We start from the raw sequence: 18,073 nt of genomic DNA, 5'->3' as shown, positions 1-18,073 counted from the left end.
CCCTGCTCAGCAGGGAGTCTGCCTCTCCCTCTCCCTCTACCCTTGCCCCGTGTTCATGCTGCTTCTCTCAAATAAATAAATAAAATCTTAAAAAAAAATTCAAATCAAACTTTTGTGGAGTACTTAAAGAGAAAATCTTACTGAATAATTCAGTTGGCAATATTGTAAAATGTGAAGTTTTTAGATTGGCTTACTTTTAGATTTGAATTATCATGATTAATGGACATGTAACGGTCAGAGCTTTCTTACAAAATTTTGTCATTTGAGTCACTGATTGACTTGTGCAAGACATAACAGTAAAAATTTAGACAAATATTTTAGCTACAAACTGGTTTATTACTAAAGAACAGCTTGAATCATAGTCTGAGTCAAGAGTCATAGAATTGTTTCTTAGGATACTAAGAAGTTATTTTTAGGAGCTTCTAAAGTGTATTCTTTGTTTTGAAGGGTACTTTTTCTTTCCAGAAGTTTAGGCCTTATGAGGAATTATCTACTCTGAATTTGTCACAAATAGTCAGTGACTATATAAATAACTAAGTCTTGTTCAATGAATCATGCACTTTCAGTAAGAGACTCTTGAAAGGCTTTTGTAAAACTAAGTCATCCTGATGAAAGGGCTATTTGAGAGAGTCAAATTGATTCACGTTTCCTTTCTTTCAAATATGAGGAAAATTGTTTCTAAATATATTTAAACTTTTAATATATAATTTTTCTAATTACTAGTAGTATATGGTCAGTGTTTGCTCATGTGTTCAACAAATATTTGGAGGGTATTTGCTATATATATCAGGCATTATAAGATAGACACAAAGAAAAACTATTCAAAAGCACAAAGGAAAAAGAGAAAACTCCAAAATCCCAATTTCCAAGGATGACCACTGAGCACTGGTTCTGTGCACATCTATGAGCATTTTGCTATGTCTGTTACTTTTCTAATTCATACAATTTTTAATAAAAAGGAATTACTCCAAATATGCTGTTTAATAGCTTTCTTCTTTTCATGCTATTAATTTAAAAAATTGAGAAAAGATAGTAAATAACATTTCCTTTTTTTTATTTATTTTTTTTAAAGATTTTATTTATTTATTTGAGAGAGAGAGAATGAGAGAGAGCACATGAGAGGGGGGAGGGTCAGAGGGAGAAGCAGACTCCCTGCCGAGCAGGGAGCCCTATGCGGGACTCGATCCAAGGACTCCAGGATCATGACCTGAGCCAAAGGCAGTCGCTTAACCAACTGAGCCACCCAGGCGCCCCAATAACATTTCCTTTTAAAAACCTAGGGTGCCTGGGTGGCTCAGTCGTTAAGCATCTGCCTTCAGCTCAGGTCATGATCCCAGGGTCCTGGGATCGAGCCCCGCATCAGGCTCCCCGCTCCACGGGAAGCCTGCTTCTACCTTTCCCACTCCCCCTGCTTGTGTTCCTGCTCTTGCTATCTCTCACTCTGTCAAATAAATAAATAAACTCTTCAAAAAAAATTAAAAACCTGAAGTTAAATATCCTTTCAAATTTGAAATAGGGGGCACCTGGGTGGCTCAGTCGTTAAGTGTCTGCCTTTGGCTCAGGTCATGGTCCCAGGGTCCTGGGGTCGAGCCCCACATTGTGCTCCCTGCTCAGCGGGAAGCTTGCTTCTCCCTCACTCACTCCCCTCGCTTGTGTTCCTTCTCTCTCTCTGTCTCTCTCTGTCAAATAAATAAATAAAATCTTTAAAAAAAAATTGAAATAGATCATGGACACACTGGTGTCCCCCAATTTAAACCAAAATTGAAATCTACTTTAAATTCTTGGCAATTTGAATTTGCCCTTCCACCTTATAAATATTAGTAATTTAAGCATCATGTGGTTTAATTTAAATGAGATGTAGAATTTGCATTAACAAGTTTTAAGTTTCAGGTTAGGAGTAGCTGATAGCACTTACTGTGTCAGGGACTGCTCTGAATTCTGCATCATTTATATTAACTCCTTTATTCCGTACTTCTCCCATTTTGTAGAGGAAATTGAAGCACTGAGCCTTTAAGTGACTAAAGTCTACACAACTACTAAGTGGCAGGAGCAGACAGTGACTCCGTGATTCTGATCTCCGCCATTCTATGCTGCCATCACAGCTTTTGTGGTAACTCTTTTTATTTTTATCATTTTTTTAAAAGATTTTATTTATTTATTTGACAGAGACACAGTGAGAGAGAGAACACAAGCAGGGGTGAATGGGAGAGGGAGAAGCAGGCTTCCCGCCCAGTAGGAAGCCCGACGCGGGGCTTGATCCCTGGACCTTGGGATTATGACCTGAGCTGAAGGCAGACGCCCAAGGACTGAGCCACCCAGGCAACCCTGTGGTAGCTATTTTTAATTCAAACATAGTTCAAGTGATTTACCTAACAAATCAGTGACTTGTAAAGTAAACTTATGTTATAATGCATTTAATAGAATTCTTTTCCTCTGTGCTGCAAACTTATAAATCTCAGCAGAGATGTAATTTATTATTCACCCACAGAGCTCCAGCATCTCACGCTAATCTTTCTGCCCTGCGGACCTCCCCCACCCCACCCTATTATCCTAGTCAGCTTCCTTGGCTTCTGTGGGTTGCCTGGGGACCCGGGCTGTGAGGGCGCACCCACCCGCACTAGGTGCCGGCTAGGGTTCAGCTGCTGTGCGGCGGGGCGGGGCTTGGTGCCCTATTGCGGAGTGCGGGTCGGGAAGCCGAGCATGAAGCAGCTGTGTAATCCGCTGGATGCGGACCAGGGCGCTCCCCATTCCCGTCGGGGACCCACTGATTGGCTGGACGCGGACACACGTGACCGACATGTGGCTGTATTGGCGCAGCCCGCCTGGGTGTCACTGGAGACGGAATGGAGGTGCTGCTGGGCTCGGAAATGGGGTAGGTGCTGGAGCCACGATGGCCCGGCTTGCTGCGGGGGGGAGGAGGAGGCGATTTTCCCTCGCGCTGTCTGAAACCGGTGGCCTTTCCTTGGCACAGGGTCCATTGCCACATGCCAAGCCAGGAGGCAGGGGCGTCTCCCCCCTCCCCCCTACTGCAGCACAGGAGGTGGATTTCCTGTGCTTCTGATCCAGGGTTTTTGACAGAAGAGGAAGAAGGGGGGAGGGGTAGGAGTGTTAAGGGGAGTCTGGTGAGAAAGAGCTGTTTTTGAAGCTAGAAGGAGGTTTTGTTTTTATAATGCCTGTTGACAGAGTGCAATAACAGTATCTAAGGAAACGGGTAGAGGACAACAAAGAATGGAGCATATTCATGGCGAGAAGCAAAAGCTCTAGCCCATTGAAAGGCTTTTTTTCCTCCCTGGCCACAAGGACCTATGCAGTGGTAGCCAAGAGAGGGGATACAAAGCTGCTGCTGATGGCTGATGTGAACCTAGTGGACAGGGCTACTTGGGAGAGGAGGAAGAGGAGGAGGCAGGTACTGCAGAGCTTGAGTGGTGGTTTTGGTTGATGGGAGAAATTTTGGTCACCAAAAGTGCCTGCTTTTGCAACACATCTAAATGAATTGTCTCTGAATAGGATGGCAAAAAAAAATACCAGCGCCTTTGTTAGTTACAAGTCGAAATGGTAGTGGCTTCTTGTAGATGACTGCAGCAGTGCTCTTCTCCCTCTGTGAGGTTGAAAAGACAACTGCAGAGGAATAAGAAACCTTGCAGCAGTGCTGGTGGTAGAAGTCCATTTACAAGAAGCCATGGTGTATAATTGCAACCTGAATAGGAGGAAAAAAATGTTTAATTTTTTAAAGTAGGAAAAATACCAGGCTGAAATGTTTTGACGGTGGGATGTATCAGACACTTTGATTCTGCATCACAAAAGAGATGTTAAAATTCTTTGCTTTAACATAAATCCTATAGGAAATGTTAATAAATTATGTATGAAGCAGTGTGGCTCTTTTCCTTTGTTAGTGTAGCTTTATGCCATCAATTAGGTTATTCAGGAGTAAATCACAATAATGTGAATTACTTTATGAAAAATTATAGTGACAGATTTTTCATAGGATTAATACTTAAGATCTATATTAAGTAATTTTTTATTACTCTTTACTTTTAGATATTACTGAATAAACTCTAAAGGCAAATATTTTAAATTAAAGCACCAAGGTTTTTCTTTTAGATGTATTTCTGTTTAGTAAATACTCTTAAGATACACTCTTGATATAGAGTGTTTTCATTGCACTTATTTTTTTCTTTTTCTTAAATGTCTAAAAACATATGTTTTCAGATTAAACACGGTTTTAAATACTGTATCTTTATGCATATTATGGTAGCCAGCCTGCCACACCTCCCTACTCCCTGAACAGGATGGCAGCGGCTTTGTAAAGCCCTTCAGGATCAGTGACAGTGTCTCTTAAATCGTGCTTATATAGTAGAAAGTCTTCAGAGAACCTGGAATTTTGTTTCAGTAATTTTTTTTCAACATAAGGAATTGGACTTGAATAAATTAGGCTATATAATGTTTCCACTGATAAAGCAATTTTATTCTTTATTTAAACAATTATTTCTGCTTTAAGAATTATTTGATCATGGATATCAGGGTTAATAGTCCTTAAGATCTCTTTTTAAAAATCTGATGGAAACTGTAGCTAGAATTAAAGATGTCACATTAAAATTGCAAATGAAGCTTAATAGCTAGTACCATTTAGTTCTTTGAACCTCAAGTTAGGATAGTCTTTGAGAGTTTATGATTATCTTCTTTTACTATCTAAATAGCTCGGTGTAGCATTATTTTCATTTTAAATGTTAAGAGTATTATTAATTATGTTGTGACTTTATCCAAGGTCATGTGTTGTATAAGGATGTAAAGAACATAGGTCTATAAAACTATTTCATAATATGTCTCATTACATAATGTATAAAACAGCATATAATAGAAATTATTTGAAAAGCAATATAAGTCATCGACAAATTATTCATTAAATGAAAAATAAATCTTACTTGGTATTGACTTTTTAACCGTGATATTAGAATGCTTTGTAAAATACCTGATAGCAAGCAAATGGAGAGATAGCAGTTTCCATAATGACATTCATAACATACTTTTTTTTAAAGATCATCTTATTAATCATATGCACACTTCTAAATAGAATAGCCTTAGATTGGGGTATTTTCTGGAATTAAATAAGAAATAACTGAAATAAGAAAAGTTGATTTCTTTCCCCTTGTGGTGTGAAATACCTAAGATTGAACTGTTGGCTTTTGTGGTCTTTGAAATTGAACTATTAAGGAATTCAAAAGTTAAATATTCATAAGTATGTCTATGAACTGAAAGCTATTTATTGATGCTCTGTGGATTTTTGTCTTATCATTTTTCTCTATTTTTTGCTGTCATTAATTACAATTTAGCCAGCCTTTTTATATTAAATGTTCTCCTTAATTTCTTAATTTTGACCTTCCCCCTCTGTTTTTTTTTTTCTTTCTTTCTCTCTTTTTTTTTGGTATTACAATCTGAGTGAAACATTACATAGGAAACAAGATGAGATAGGGCATTTTGATAGAAGATGACTAATACCTGAGGGTGTACATTCACTATGTATTTGAGTACCTACTTAATGCCAGACCAGTAAAATGATCTGGAGAGTCAAATAAGACATGGAAACCTACCTCTAAGAAACATAATAGAACTAAGTGAAATGTTATTGCTAGTGGGACGCCTGGGTGGCTCAGTTGGTTAAGCGTCTGCCTTCAGCTCAGGTCATGATCCCAGGGTCCTGGGATCGAGTTCCGTATCAGGCTCCCCGCTCCTCTCTCTCTATCTCTCATGAATAAATAAATAAAATCTTAAAAAAAAAAAAAAAGAAGAAATGTTATTGCTAGTTATTGCTTTGGCTACTCCTGGGATCTCTAAAGGTTTATATCATCTAAGATATCTTCTAATTTAGAGGAATGTAGTAGTTTGCTATGTGAAACACCATGCTTTATAAAAATCTGCTTGGAATCACAGATAATTCTGAAAAGTAAATTACTTTGAAGGGTCTTGAATGTAAAATGAGAAGGTTAGATGAAGTGATTTCTAGATCTTCTAGTGCTCATAGTCAATTATCTGTGGTTCTTGATTTCTGTAGGGTCAACTTCTAGAAGGAAAGTTATACCAGCTCTTGTTTGGGTATAGGTGGCATCTCTCATGTTATGTATTAGATATGTTCTTGAAAATTGATTTTTGTCAATCAAATCATGACATCATCAGTCCATGTAGGGCAAGCCTTATTCCCTTTATTCTCTTACCATACTCCCACTCCCTTTTTAGGCACTCATTCAAATGTGTTCTTAAATATGCATCAGTTCTGGGGTGCCTGGGTGGCTCAGTTGGTTAAGCGTCTGCCTTCAGCTTAGGTCATGATCCCAGGGTGCTGGGATCGAGCCCCACATTGGGCTGGCTCCTTGCTGAGCAGAGAGCCTGCTTCTCCCTCTCCCCCCTGCTCATGCTCTCTCTCCCTATCTTTCTCTGTCTCTCTCAAATAAATAAAATCTTTAAAAATATATATGCATCAGTTCTTGTGAAATATTTAGCCTCATTTTATGTGCCCATTTTTTCTGTAGTTAATGAGGATTTTTATTGTGGTAAAATATACATACCTAAAATTTACCATCTTAACCTTTTTTGAGTATATAATAGTTCTGTGGCATTAAGTATATTCATATTGTTGTGAAGGTACCACAACCAATCTCCAGAACTTTTTCATGTTCCCCAGCTGAAACTGTACCCGTTAAACACCAGCTCCCCATTTCCTCCTGTCTACAGCCCTGGCACCATTTTTCTTTCACTTTCTATAAATTTGACTTCCTAGGTACTTCATATAAGAGGAATAATACAATATTTGTCCCTCTGTGACTGGCTTATTTCACTTAGCATAATGTCTTCAGGGTTCATCCATGTTGTAGCATGTGTCACAATACCCTTCCTTTGTGAGGCTGAAAATGTATACCACAGTTTATTTATCCGTTCATCTGTGGATGGACTCCTGGGTCACTTCCACCTTTGGCTGTTGTGAATAATGCTGCTGTGAACGTGGATGTACAGATAATCTCTTTAAATCCCTGCTTTTATTTCTTTGGGATATGTATCCAAATTTGGCTTTTCTTTTTTGGGTTGGGGGGAGAGTCTCAAACAGGCTCCATGCCCATGCGGGGCTTGATTTCACAACCCTGCAGTCATGACCTGAACAGAAATCACGAGTCGGATGCTTGGGGCACCTAGGTGGTTCAGTCGGTTAGGCGTCTGCCTTTGGCTCAGGTCATGATCCCGGAGTCCTGGGATTGAGCCCCACCTCTGGCTCCCTGCTCAATGGGGAGTCTGCTTCTCCCTCTGCCCCTAACTTCACTTGTACTCGCTCTCTCTCTCTCACTCTGTCAAATAAAAAAAAATAATAAATAAAGTGTTTTTAAAAAAGTCCAGGGGCACCTGGGTGGCTCAGTCGTTAAGCGTCTGCCTTCGGCTCAGGTCATGATCCCAGTGGGATCGAGCCCTGCATCGGGCTTCCTGCTCGGCGGGAGGCCTGCTTCTCCCTCTCCCACTCACCCCTGCTTATGTTCACTCTCTCGCTGTGTCTCTCTCTGTCAAATAAATAAAATCTTTAAAAAAAAAAAAAAAGATGCTTAACTGACTGAGCCACCCAGGTGTGCCCCATCCTAAATTTGTTTTTTAATTTACATAATTTTGGAACGTTTATAATTCAATACTGTTTTTAAGATCTATGTATTTTGTCTAGTTTTTGGTGCTAACTCTTCTGTATAGTGTTAGGTAATATCTATGACTGTTCCTGTAGTGAAGATCCTAGGTTTTTTCCAAATCTCTTTTACCACAAACACTGCTATGGTGTATATCCTTCTGTGTGACTCTTTTTAGACTATGTTATTTACCTATCCGTATAACAAATTACCTCAAATCTTAGTGGCTTAAACAACAAATATTTATTATTTTAGAGTTTCTATGGAGAAATTTAAGAATGTCTTAGTTGTGTGGTCCAGCTCAGAATCTCTCATGAAGTTGCAGTCAAGATGTCAGCCAGGGCTGCAGTCATCTAAAGGCCTGACTAAACTGGAGGATTCACTTCCAAGATGGCTCACTCACATAGTCTGTTTCTCTTGACTGTTGGCAAGAGGCCTCAGTGCTTTGCCACAGGCCTCTCCATGGAGTTGCTTGAATATCTTCATGACAGGGCCGCTGGCTTCTTCTACTGATCCCAGAGAGAAAGAACAAGAAGGAAGAAGGAAGCCATCTATGACATAGTCTCAAAAGCCACACTGCTACCATATTTTCTTTATTAGAAGTGAGTCATTATTGGGGCGCCTGGGTGGCTCAGTCGTTAAGCGTCTGCCTTCGGCTCAGGTCATGATCTCAGGGTCCTGGGATCGAGCCCCACATCGGGCTCCCTGCTCTGCGGGAAGCCTGCTTCTCCCTCTCCCACTCCCCCTGCTTGTGTTCCCTCTCTCACTGCCTCTCTCTGTCAAATAAATAAATAAAATCTTTAAAAAAAAAAAGAAGTGAGTCATTATTAAGTCCAGTCCACATAAAAGGAGATAAATTAAGCTCTACCTTTTGAAGGGATAGAGTCAAATTGTGGGTATATTTTAAGATCACTACATGGCCAGTAAGAAGTTTCAGTGGAATTTTTTCCCAGGAGAAGGATCACTGGATCATAGGGCATTTTTTCCTATTGCTGTTGTAATAAATTTCCACAAATTTGGTGGTTTAACACAGCACTTTATTTTCTTATAGCCCTAGAGGTCAGAAGTCTGAAATGGTTTTCACTGGCCCAAAATCAAAATAGCAGCGTGCTGCACTTCCTCCAGAGGCTATAGGGGAGAACCCATTTCCTTTTTTCTAGCTTCTAGGGGCCACCTGTACTGACTTCTGGTCCCTTCCTCTGTCTTCAGTGCCAGCAGCATACTAAATCTCTCTCTGACCCTTTGCTTCTGTTGTTACATATGCTTCTCTGACTCTGACCCTTCCATCTCCTTAGAAGACCAAGACCCCTTGTGACTACCTTAGGTCCACCTATATAATTCAGTAAAATCTCCCCATGTTAAGACCCTTAACTTAATCACATCTGCAAAGTCCCTTTAACCATATAAAGAGCTTCAGGGATAAGGATGTGGACATCTTCACGGGGCCATTATTCTGTCTACTATTGGTATATATATACACAGTTCTTTCTTTATCCTTTAGGCTGAAGTTTTTGAGTTTTAGTTTTTGTGGGGGTTTTTTTGAGTTATATTTTGGTGAATAATGTTACTTTTTTAGGTAAATTCACATTTTCTTTTTTTTTTTTTAAGATTTTATTTATTTATTTGAGAGACAGAATGAGAGAGAGAGCACATGAGAGGGGGGAGGGTCAGAGGGAGAAGCAGACTCCCTGCTGAGCAGGGAGCCCGATGTGGGACTCGATCCCGGGACTCCAGGATCATGACCTGAGCTGAAGGCAGTCGCTCAACCAACTGAGCCACCCAGGCGCCCGGTAAATTCACATTTTCATTTACCACATTTATTTAAAGTGTAGTAGTATATAATGTCACTCATATGGTAAATAAATAGAACATTGAAGAATATTAAAATATATTTCCACTAGCTATTTTTAGATTCTCGGTTTTAGTATCACTTAACGTGTGTCAGTATATTAGCTACTTCTGAGATAGTTTATAATAGAAAGTGAGAAATGTTAAAGCAGCATGGCCTTGTACCTTTTAGGCTTGTTATCACACCATTTCTGTAGCTACTTTATCCAAACCTCCTCTTCCTCACATTGCGAAATCACCTAGCCACAATGTGGTTCCCATCCATATTTATGCTCTTACCCCTCCCTTTTTTCTGTGATTCCTCTACACTGAATTTCAGTTAAGTTAAACTGCTGTCCATTCCCCCAAATATATATCATTTTTCCAACTTCTGAACTTTGATTATGCTGTTCTGTTTTCTGAAATACTATCCTCTCACATTTATGTTTATTAGCAGTTATGCCATCTTTCAAGTCCCTTCTTAAATACTTTTACATTCTGAACGCTTTTCCTAATTCTCTCAGCAAGGTGTAACTCCCATAGCTTCTATCAGATGTTTTTAAATACAAATTTGCCTTTGAATTGTAGGTAATTTGTATCTTAGCCTGGGTCCCCTGTAAGTCAGAATCTTGAGACAAGACTTTGGGTGAAATACTTTCTTTGGGAAGTGATCCAGGAGTAGAGGACTAAAAGGAGTTAAGTAGTGAAGAGGAACAGCCAGGATAAGCATATGTTCTCAAGTTGGTCACCACTTTGGACAACTGTGGCTTGATCTGTCAGGACTTTTTGAGGAACCACGTAGAATTGTCCAACCATAGGAAAGAATTATATATACTAGCTTCCATTTCCCTTTAGTCGAGGATTGCTCCATCAAATGTTCATTCTTTTATAGGTTGTACATGCATGAATGTTGGGGACCTATACTGGGGTATCTCTAGGACAAAATGCAAAAGATACCCGGTGCAGCTAATGTACCATCAGTTTACATCTGCAGTGAGCTGATTGATGCACCAATGACTAGAGTCAAAGGAAGCCAAGAGAATGTAAGGTGGGACACAAGTATCGATATATTTGTATACTGACCCAATATACCTTTCCTAATGGAATATTACTCCTTTGCTAGATAATAAGATACTTGAGAATAAGGAATGTGTCAACTTACCTTTCCTCCTAGTCTTGTAAGGCTCTTGTGATGGAGTACCACAGACTGGTGGTTATAGAAATCTATTCCCTCACAGTTCTGGAGGCTAAAAGTCCAAAATCAAGGTGTTCTTAAGGTTGGTTCCTTCTGGAGACAATGAGGGAGAATCTGTTCCATGCCTCTCTCCCCAGCTCCTGGTGGTTGCTGGCAATCTTGGGCATTCCTTTGCTTGCATCTCTCTTACTCCAGTCTTTGCCTCCATTGTCACATGGTGTTTTCCCTAGGTCTCTGTGTCCATTTCTTCACACAGCCTTCCTTTAAGGGTACCAGTCATTGGATTTAGGGCCCACCCTAATCCAGTAAGACTTTATCTTAACTTGAGTGTATGTGTGAAGATCCTCTTTTCAAATAAGGTCACTTTTCAGAGATACTAGGGGCCAGCTACCTATGACTCAACATATCTTTTTGGGGAACACAATTCAAGCTACAAAGTCTCCTTATAATATGTGTATGGTGTCTTGTGAATAATAAGTCCTCAAATGTTCGTTGATTTGAATTGTATAGCCACAGAGAGAAATCCATCATCTTACTTTTTTTTTTTTTTCACCACCAGCATCCCCTTTAATAAAATGTGGAAGGTTGCGTGACAGGGAGGGGGGTGAAAAATGACCATTTACAACCACAAAAAACCTCTGTACATGTCTAGCGCCTGGCAGAGGGGAGGACAGGCGGGGCAGCGGCGGGCGGGGCCAGCCCTATTTGTAGAGGATGTCGTAGTGTCTGGGCCGGTACAGGAGGTACACCTTGGGCTCGAAGCCCTCGGGAAAGATGTGCGGGTTGGTGGTGCCGCCCTCGCCGCGGTCCATGTACTCCACCTGGTTGGAGACGCTCAGGGCCTGCGCCAGCGCGATGATGTGGATGTGGTCGCTCTCCTTGCACATGGGCTCCACCTCCTGCTGACAGAACTCCTTGACCGTCCGCCCCTCCTCGATGAAGTGCTCGAAGAACTTGCTCTCCCGCTGCAGGTAGCCCGACGTGAGCAGCCGCAGGTACACCACCAGGTAGTCCGAGGTGCTCTGGTCGTTGAAGGAGGCCAGCAGGTCGGCTACGGAGGTCTGCTCCTCCACCTGCTCGATCAGGTCCATGAACGTGTTGTGGAAATCCTCGATTGTGAACTCGGTGAAGCCCTGGGACACCAGGTCCTCTTTGCTCTTGGCGGACATGGCCTTAAACCGCTGCAATTCCTTGCTGTCGTCCAGCAGCGCCTCCAAGTGCGAGAATCCGAAAGCTCGGTGGAAGCAGTTTCCGTCGGGCCTGGTCTTGCGGATGTATGAGTACTTTTTGTGGAGGTCCTTGATCTTCTGTTGATAGATGTTGTCATCCTCAGCATACTCCTTGTACAGGACCGAAAGCTCCAGGCGCTCCGAGACCAGGGGGTTCTGCACAGCAGTCTCTTGCCGAATTCGGTCCTGCTGAGCCCTGATGGCTTCATCATAAGCAAGACAGTTAACACCTTCCGAGTCGCTGCCGAGCGGCTCCTGCTTCTGCTGCTGAGGTTCCTCCGCCGCCATCTTTAAACAGCGCCCCATCATCTTGCTATTTTAATGGGAAAGTCATCTTAGACATTCTTTGAATTTGTACCCTTGTTTTCTCTCCTTTGCCCCCCGTGGCTGATAAAGCACTACTTCAGTTTATTCTTGCATGTATTTGTCTTTTTGTGGCTATCATAGAATAAAGCATTTTGGGAATTACAAAAGCTAAGTATTCAATAATAAACCTTGTCTTAAAGGTGGAGAAACAAAACTCACTAAAGTAAAATGGAATAGTTAGAGAATAGGTAAGCCAAGTTTTGTGGTATTTACTGTATAGTCAACAGAGACTCATTATTGGCTGGAAAGGACAGGAAGGTTTTATGTAAGGCAACAGAACTAGGCCTTAAAGGATGGAGATACGTTAGCAAAGCAGAGGAAAAAGGATGGGGTATTCAAAAAGGAGATGAATTGTGAACAAAAGTACAAAATAATCTGTACGGAATAATGACGAGGGACTTGAGGAGAGACTTTATATTGAGACCTAATAGAAAATAAGTTTGGAAGGTAGACTGTTATCAGGTATAACAGGTCATGAAAGCCACATAGCGGTAGTATTATATTATATGGTCTTTCAAAGCATGAGCATTGGAAACAGATAGAGGAGTTTGAATTCTGGCTTAACAACTTGATTTGTATTCTTAGGAAAGTTATTTAGCATTTTGAAATCTAACTCTAAAATGGTAAGTGATACCTACCTCAGAATTTTAAGAGTAGATGAGATATATAAATACACACACACACATATGTAGGGCACTTATACTACATAGCATATTGTAAGTATGCAATAAATGGTAGGCTTTCTAAATTTCACATGCCAAATACAAAGAAAAGCACATGTATAGGGGATTTAAATGATAGAACTTTTTATACTTTTTCCTTTTTTTAAAATTTCAATGGGATATTTATGAAAATTAATCATGTTCTTGGCTACGAGACAAACCTTAAAAAAATTCCAAATAATAGCAGTTTTGTAGGCAGCAGTCTCCAGTCTAATAAATAAGAAATTAGTAGCAATAAAAAAATGCCTCAAAAGTCATCTTATACACCTAATAATTAAGAAGGGTCTTCCAGGTACCCCCTAGATCAAAGAGGAAATCTTTTTCTTTTTTTTAAGATTTTATTTATTTATTTGAGGGAGAGAGACACAGCAAGAGAGGGAACACAAGCAGGGGAGTGGGAGAGGGAGAAGCAGGCTTCCCGCAGAGCAGGGAGCCCAACGTGGGGCTCGATCCCAGGACCCTGGGATCATGATCTGAGCCGAAGGCAGACACTTAATGACTGAGCCACCCAGGCGCCCCTCAAAGATGAAATCTATTGAAATTATAAATTAGCAAGAAATAAATAAAGAGGAAAACACTTCTATGTAAAATGTGAAAAATGAACAAACTAGTAAAATCATGAACAAGTATGGTTTGTTGCAGGAACAGAAGAGGATGGGTCAAAATAAGAAAATCTTATAATTGACAGCAACAAATTAAAAGAAAAAACTATATAGTTCTATGTTTTATCAAAAGGTGTTGTAGGGGCGCCTGGGTGGCTCAGTCGTTAAACATCTGCCTTCGGCTCAGGTCATGGTCCCAGGGTCCTGGGATCGAGCCCACATAGGGCTCCCTGCTCAGCGGGAAGCCTGCTTCTCCCTCTCCCACTCCCCCTGCTTGTGTTCCTGCTCTCACTCTCTCTCTGTCAAATAAATAAATAAAATCTTTTTTTTAAAAAAAAAAGGTGTTGTAAAAACATTTAGAAACTACTCCTAATAAAAACTTAAAGGAAGGGACGCCTGGGTGGTTCAGTTGGGTCATGATCCCAGAGTCCGGGGGATCTAGCCCCATGTCAAGCTCCCTGCTCAGTGGGGAGTCTGTTTCCTCCTCTCCCTCTGCTCCTCCTCCTGCTCGTGCTCTCTCTCTCGCTTACTGTCTCTCTCAAATAAGTAAATAAAATCCTTTAAAAAAAAAAAAAACTTTAAGGAAAATACCTAAGAAGTATTTACAGAAATCTTAAAGAGTAAGACTATTTATATATGTATATATGGTGAAACACTAAACCGTTCCCATTCAAATCAGGGATAAGATCACTATTCAACATTATTTTGAAGTTTCCAGGTAACTGTTAAGAAAAAGAAACGAGGTGTAAATACTGGGAAAGAAGAGACAAAATGACCTTTAATTATAAATTATATGATTATAGCCAGAAAATCCACAAGAAAAACTATTAGAACTAATGGGATAGTTTGAAAAGGTGGGTACATAAGGGTTATGTATTAAATAAAATCAGTAGCTTTTATCTGTACTAGCAGTATCTGGCATGGAATGGTGGTGTTTATTCACAACAAAAAAACCCAGAAATAAATTTGATAAAGCATAGAACCTTCTCTTGAAAAAAACTAGAAAATTTGATTGAAGGACCTGAATTATTCATGACACAGAGAGCTAAGATTTAGTACCATAGAAATGTAATCTGTCTCAAATTAATATAAATGTATGCAGTGACAGTTTTAAGTATACATGAGAATTTAGCATATGATAAATACATTTCTGTTCAGTGGAAAGGAAATGTTTAATAAGTAGTGCTGGTGTAATTGGTTATCCATATGAGAGACAATAAAATTAAAGCACTATATTCATACCATATATAAAAATAGAAATTCTATGTGAATTAAAGACCTTAATGTAAAAATAGAATTTCTGATACCAGCTAGTAAATTAATCACTTGTATTTATCACTTCTTTCTCCTAAAACCCCATTTAAGTGATGGTAAAAAAAAAAATGTTAAAGATATGTACTTATAATACCATAGAGTGAGAGGGCCAAATAGAGATTTCCAACAAATTTCTGGAAGATGAAGAAATCATGGAAATTAAAAATGATTGCTGAAAATTAATCAAGGACCTAAGACTTCCTAGTTCTCTGTTCTTTCCAGCATAGCAGGTTACTTCCTGTTATTTAGAAGTGAAATAAAGGGGCCTCTGGGTGGCTCAGTCGTTAAGCGTCTGCCTTCAGCTCAGGTCATGATCCCCGGGTCCTGGGATTGAGCCCCACATGGGGCTCCCTGCTCCGCAGGAAGCCTGCTTCTCCCTTTCCCATTCCCCCTGCTTGTGTTCCCTCTTGCTGTGTCTCTCTCTTGTCAAATAAATAAATAAAATCTTTAAAAAAAAAATAAAAGTGAAATATTAATCTTGAAAATTTTAGTAGCCTTTGAAATTATTTGTCATACTTTGGGTGTTGAAAAGCCAGAATTGGGAATTCATGCTTTGGGCCAGGGGTCAGCAAACCACTGCTGTTTTTGTAAACTAGGTTTTATTGGAACATGGTCATGCCCACTTTTTTTTTTTTTTAGATTTTATTGAGAGAGAGAGTGCACTCAGTGAGGGGAGGGGCAGAGGGAGAAGGAGAATCTCAAGCAGACTCTCTGCTGAACCCAGAGCCCAATGCTGGGCTTGATCCCAGGACCCAGGACCCCGAGACCAGGATCTGAGCCAAAATCAAGAGTTGGACACCAACTGAGCCACCCAGGCGCTCCTGGTCGTGCCCATTTATTTATGTATTATCTATGGCTGCTTTTGTGTTAGAAGCAACAGAGGTAGATGTGACAGAAATCATAGGGCCCGTAAAGCCTTTTTTATTACCTGACCTTTGTGGAAAATGTTTACCAGCCTCTGTTTCACATAATTTTGGTGGCCATCTAGGAGTTTGACCTTACTTGGGATGGGCTTGGATGGAGCCTATCCAAATTAAGTAGCCATTTGCAGAATGTAAGGAAAGAAGAAGGAGTAGGCAAAGAATATAGCAGATTAGAAACCGCACATCATGACTTATTGGGTCTTAGCAGAGAATTGGAAGAGAAGTAGAATGGAGGATAAGAACCTGCATTGGTTGTTAAATAAAGAGAAAATAATTAAAAATAGGTGAGGTGCTCTGCTTGGAATTAAAATTTTTTTTTCGGTATATTGATTTTTTTTATCTAACTTGTTAAATTTTCATATTTAAGATTTTTCTGGGGTGCCTGAGTGGCTCAGTCAGTTAAGCATCTGCCTTCAGCCCAGGTCATGATCCAGAATCCTGGGATCATGTCCCACTTTGGGCTCCCTATTTCTCTCTCTCCCTCTCCCTCTGCCACTTCCCCCTGCTTGTGCTCTCTCTCTCTGTCAAATAAATAAATAAAATCTTTTTAAAAAAAGATTTTTCTGTTTTGTTTCTGCCTTTCCAATCGTTATTCTTTCTAGTAATTTACTGTGCTAATTAGGACTTCCAAGATTATGTTGAATAAAAATGTTTAATAGTAGACATCCTTATCTTGTTCTTGATTTTAAAAAGAATGTCTCAGATGCCTGGGTGGCTCAGTTGGTTAAATGTCTGCCTTCTGCTCAGGTCATGATCCCAGGGTCCTGGGATCGAGTTCCCCATTGGGCTCCCTACTCAGCAGGGAGTCTGCTTCTGCCTCTGCCTCTCCCCTCGTGCACTCTTGCTCTCGCTCTTTCTCTCTCAAAAATAAATAAAATCTTTAAAAAATTTTAAAATAAAAAGAATGTCTCCAGCATTACACTATTAAAAATGTTTACTGGGTGCCTGGGTAGCTCAGTCGGTTAAGCATCTCCTTCAGCTCAGGTCATGATCCCAGGGTCCTGGGATCGAGTCCCGCATCCCGGGCTCCTTGCTCAGTGGGGAGCTTGCTTCTCCCTCTGCCTGCCCCCCCCCCCCCAGCTTGTGCTTGCTCTCTCTCTCTCTCTGACAAATAAATGAATAAAATCTTAAAAATAAATAAAAATGTTTACTGTACATTTTTTGCAGTTTCCCTGTTTCCAGTTTATTAAGAGTTTTTATCTTGAATAGCTTATGACTTTTATCAAATGTTTTTTCTTTGTCTATTGAGATGATCATATGATTTTTCTTATTTAGTATTGTATTTTTTTTAGATTTTACTTATTTATTAGAGATTGCGTGCACAAACACACGAGCAGTGGGAGGGGCAGAAGGAGAGGGAGAAGCAGACTCCCTGCTGAGCAGGGAGTCCAAGTAAGGCCTCCATCCCAGGACCCTGGGATCATGACCTGAGCCAAAGGTGGACGCTTAACCAACTGAGCCACCCAGGCACCCCTTTTCTTTAGTATTTTAATGTAGTGAATGACATATAAATGATCTAATGTTAAGCTATCCTTGCATTCATAGAATAAACTCAGCCTGCTTCTGTTGTAGTTTCTTTACTGTATACTAATGTATTGTTTCCTGAAACTTTGTTCAGGATTTTTATATCAACATTCATAATATTAGCCCTTAATTATTTTCACACTACCTTTGACTTTCATATCACGATTATATTGGCCTCATTGAATGCATTAGGGAATATTTCCTATTTATTTCTATTCCTGGGAAAGTTTTTATAAGGTCAGAATGATTTGTTTCTTAAATGTTTATTTTCTTTGTGTGTTGGGAGGAGAAGGGAGAAGATATTTAACTACTGTTCTAATTTTTCGGTAGTTACAGAACTATTAAGATTTCCTATTTCTTCTTAAAGCAGCCTCCCCGACCCCTCACATTTTGTTCAAGTTCTTTGGTCTCGTCTGTCTGTGTAATCCTATTTAGCCTTTTCAAAGAATCAACTTTTTGCTTTGATCTTCAAACTACCAAAGGGTAATCAATAAAAAGGAAGGCTGCTTCTCAACACACCTCAGGCCTTTTATTTCTAGAGTCAGTGACTGTATTTTTGCATATCCTTTCAATGACATTTTTTATCCTTACACAGTTCTTTTATTTTTGATATAACAGGATGGACCATATGAGTAGTGACCTGCACTTACTTACTTTCTTTCTTTCTTTCTTTCTTTCTTTCTTTCTTTCTTTCTTTCTTTCTTTCTTTCTTTCTTTCT

General features: G+C 39.9%; 2 protein-coding genes across 6 annotated transcripts in view; one reads left to right on the top strand and one right to left on the bottom strand.

Annotated features, from left to right (window-relative positions):
• Window positions 1–18,073, top strand: part of APC (APC regulator of WNT signaling pathway) — a 132,738-nt gene that overhangs the window by 31,732 nt on the left and 82,933 nt on the right. Inside the window, exon 1 of one of the 5 annotated variants that reach the window (XM_035015466.1) lies at window positions 1,761–2,110. The exons of the other annotated variants lie outside the window; for them this stretch is intronic. The gene's annotated coding sequence lies outside the window, so the exon portion shown is untranslated. Of the gene's footprint in view, window positions 1–1,760; window positions 2,111–18,073 lie in introns of those variants that run through there. 5 annotated transcript variants of the gene reach the window in all.
• On the bottom strand, window positions 11,227–12,191 carry LOC118017546 (ubiquitin thioesterase OTUB1-like). The gene has a single exon (XM_035015515.1). The coding sequence runs from the start codon at window positions 12,189–12,191 to the stop codon at window positions 11,376–11,378; it is 816 nt and encodes a 271-aa protein (XP_034871406.1). The 3' UTR covers window positions 11,227–11,375.

The sequence above is a fragment of the Mirounga leonina genome, unplaced genomic scaffold (assembly GCF_011800145.1).
Source record: "Mirounga leonina isolate KUSES-001 unplaced genomic scaffold, KU_Mleo_1.0 Mir_104, whole genome shotgun sequence".
In the NCBI taxonomy this organism is placed as follows: domain Eukaryota; kingdom Metazoa; phylum Chordata; class Mammalia; order Carnivora; family Phocidae; genus Mirounga; species Mirounga leonina.
The sequence above is the reverse complement of the archived record's forward strand: the minus strand, read 5'-3'. Positions and strand labels throughout refer to the sequence as shown.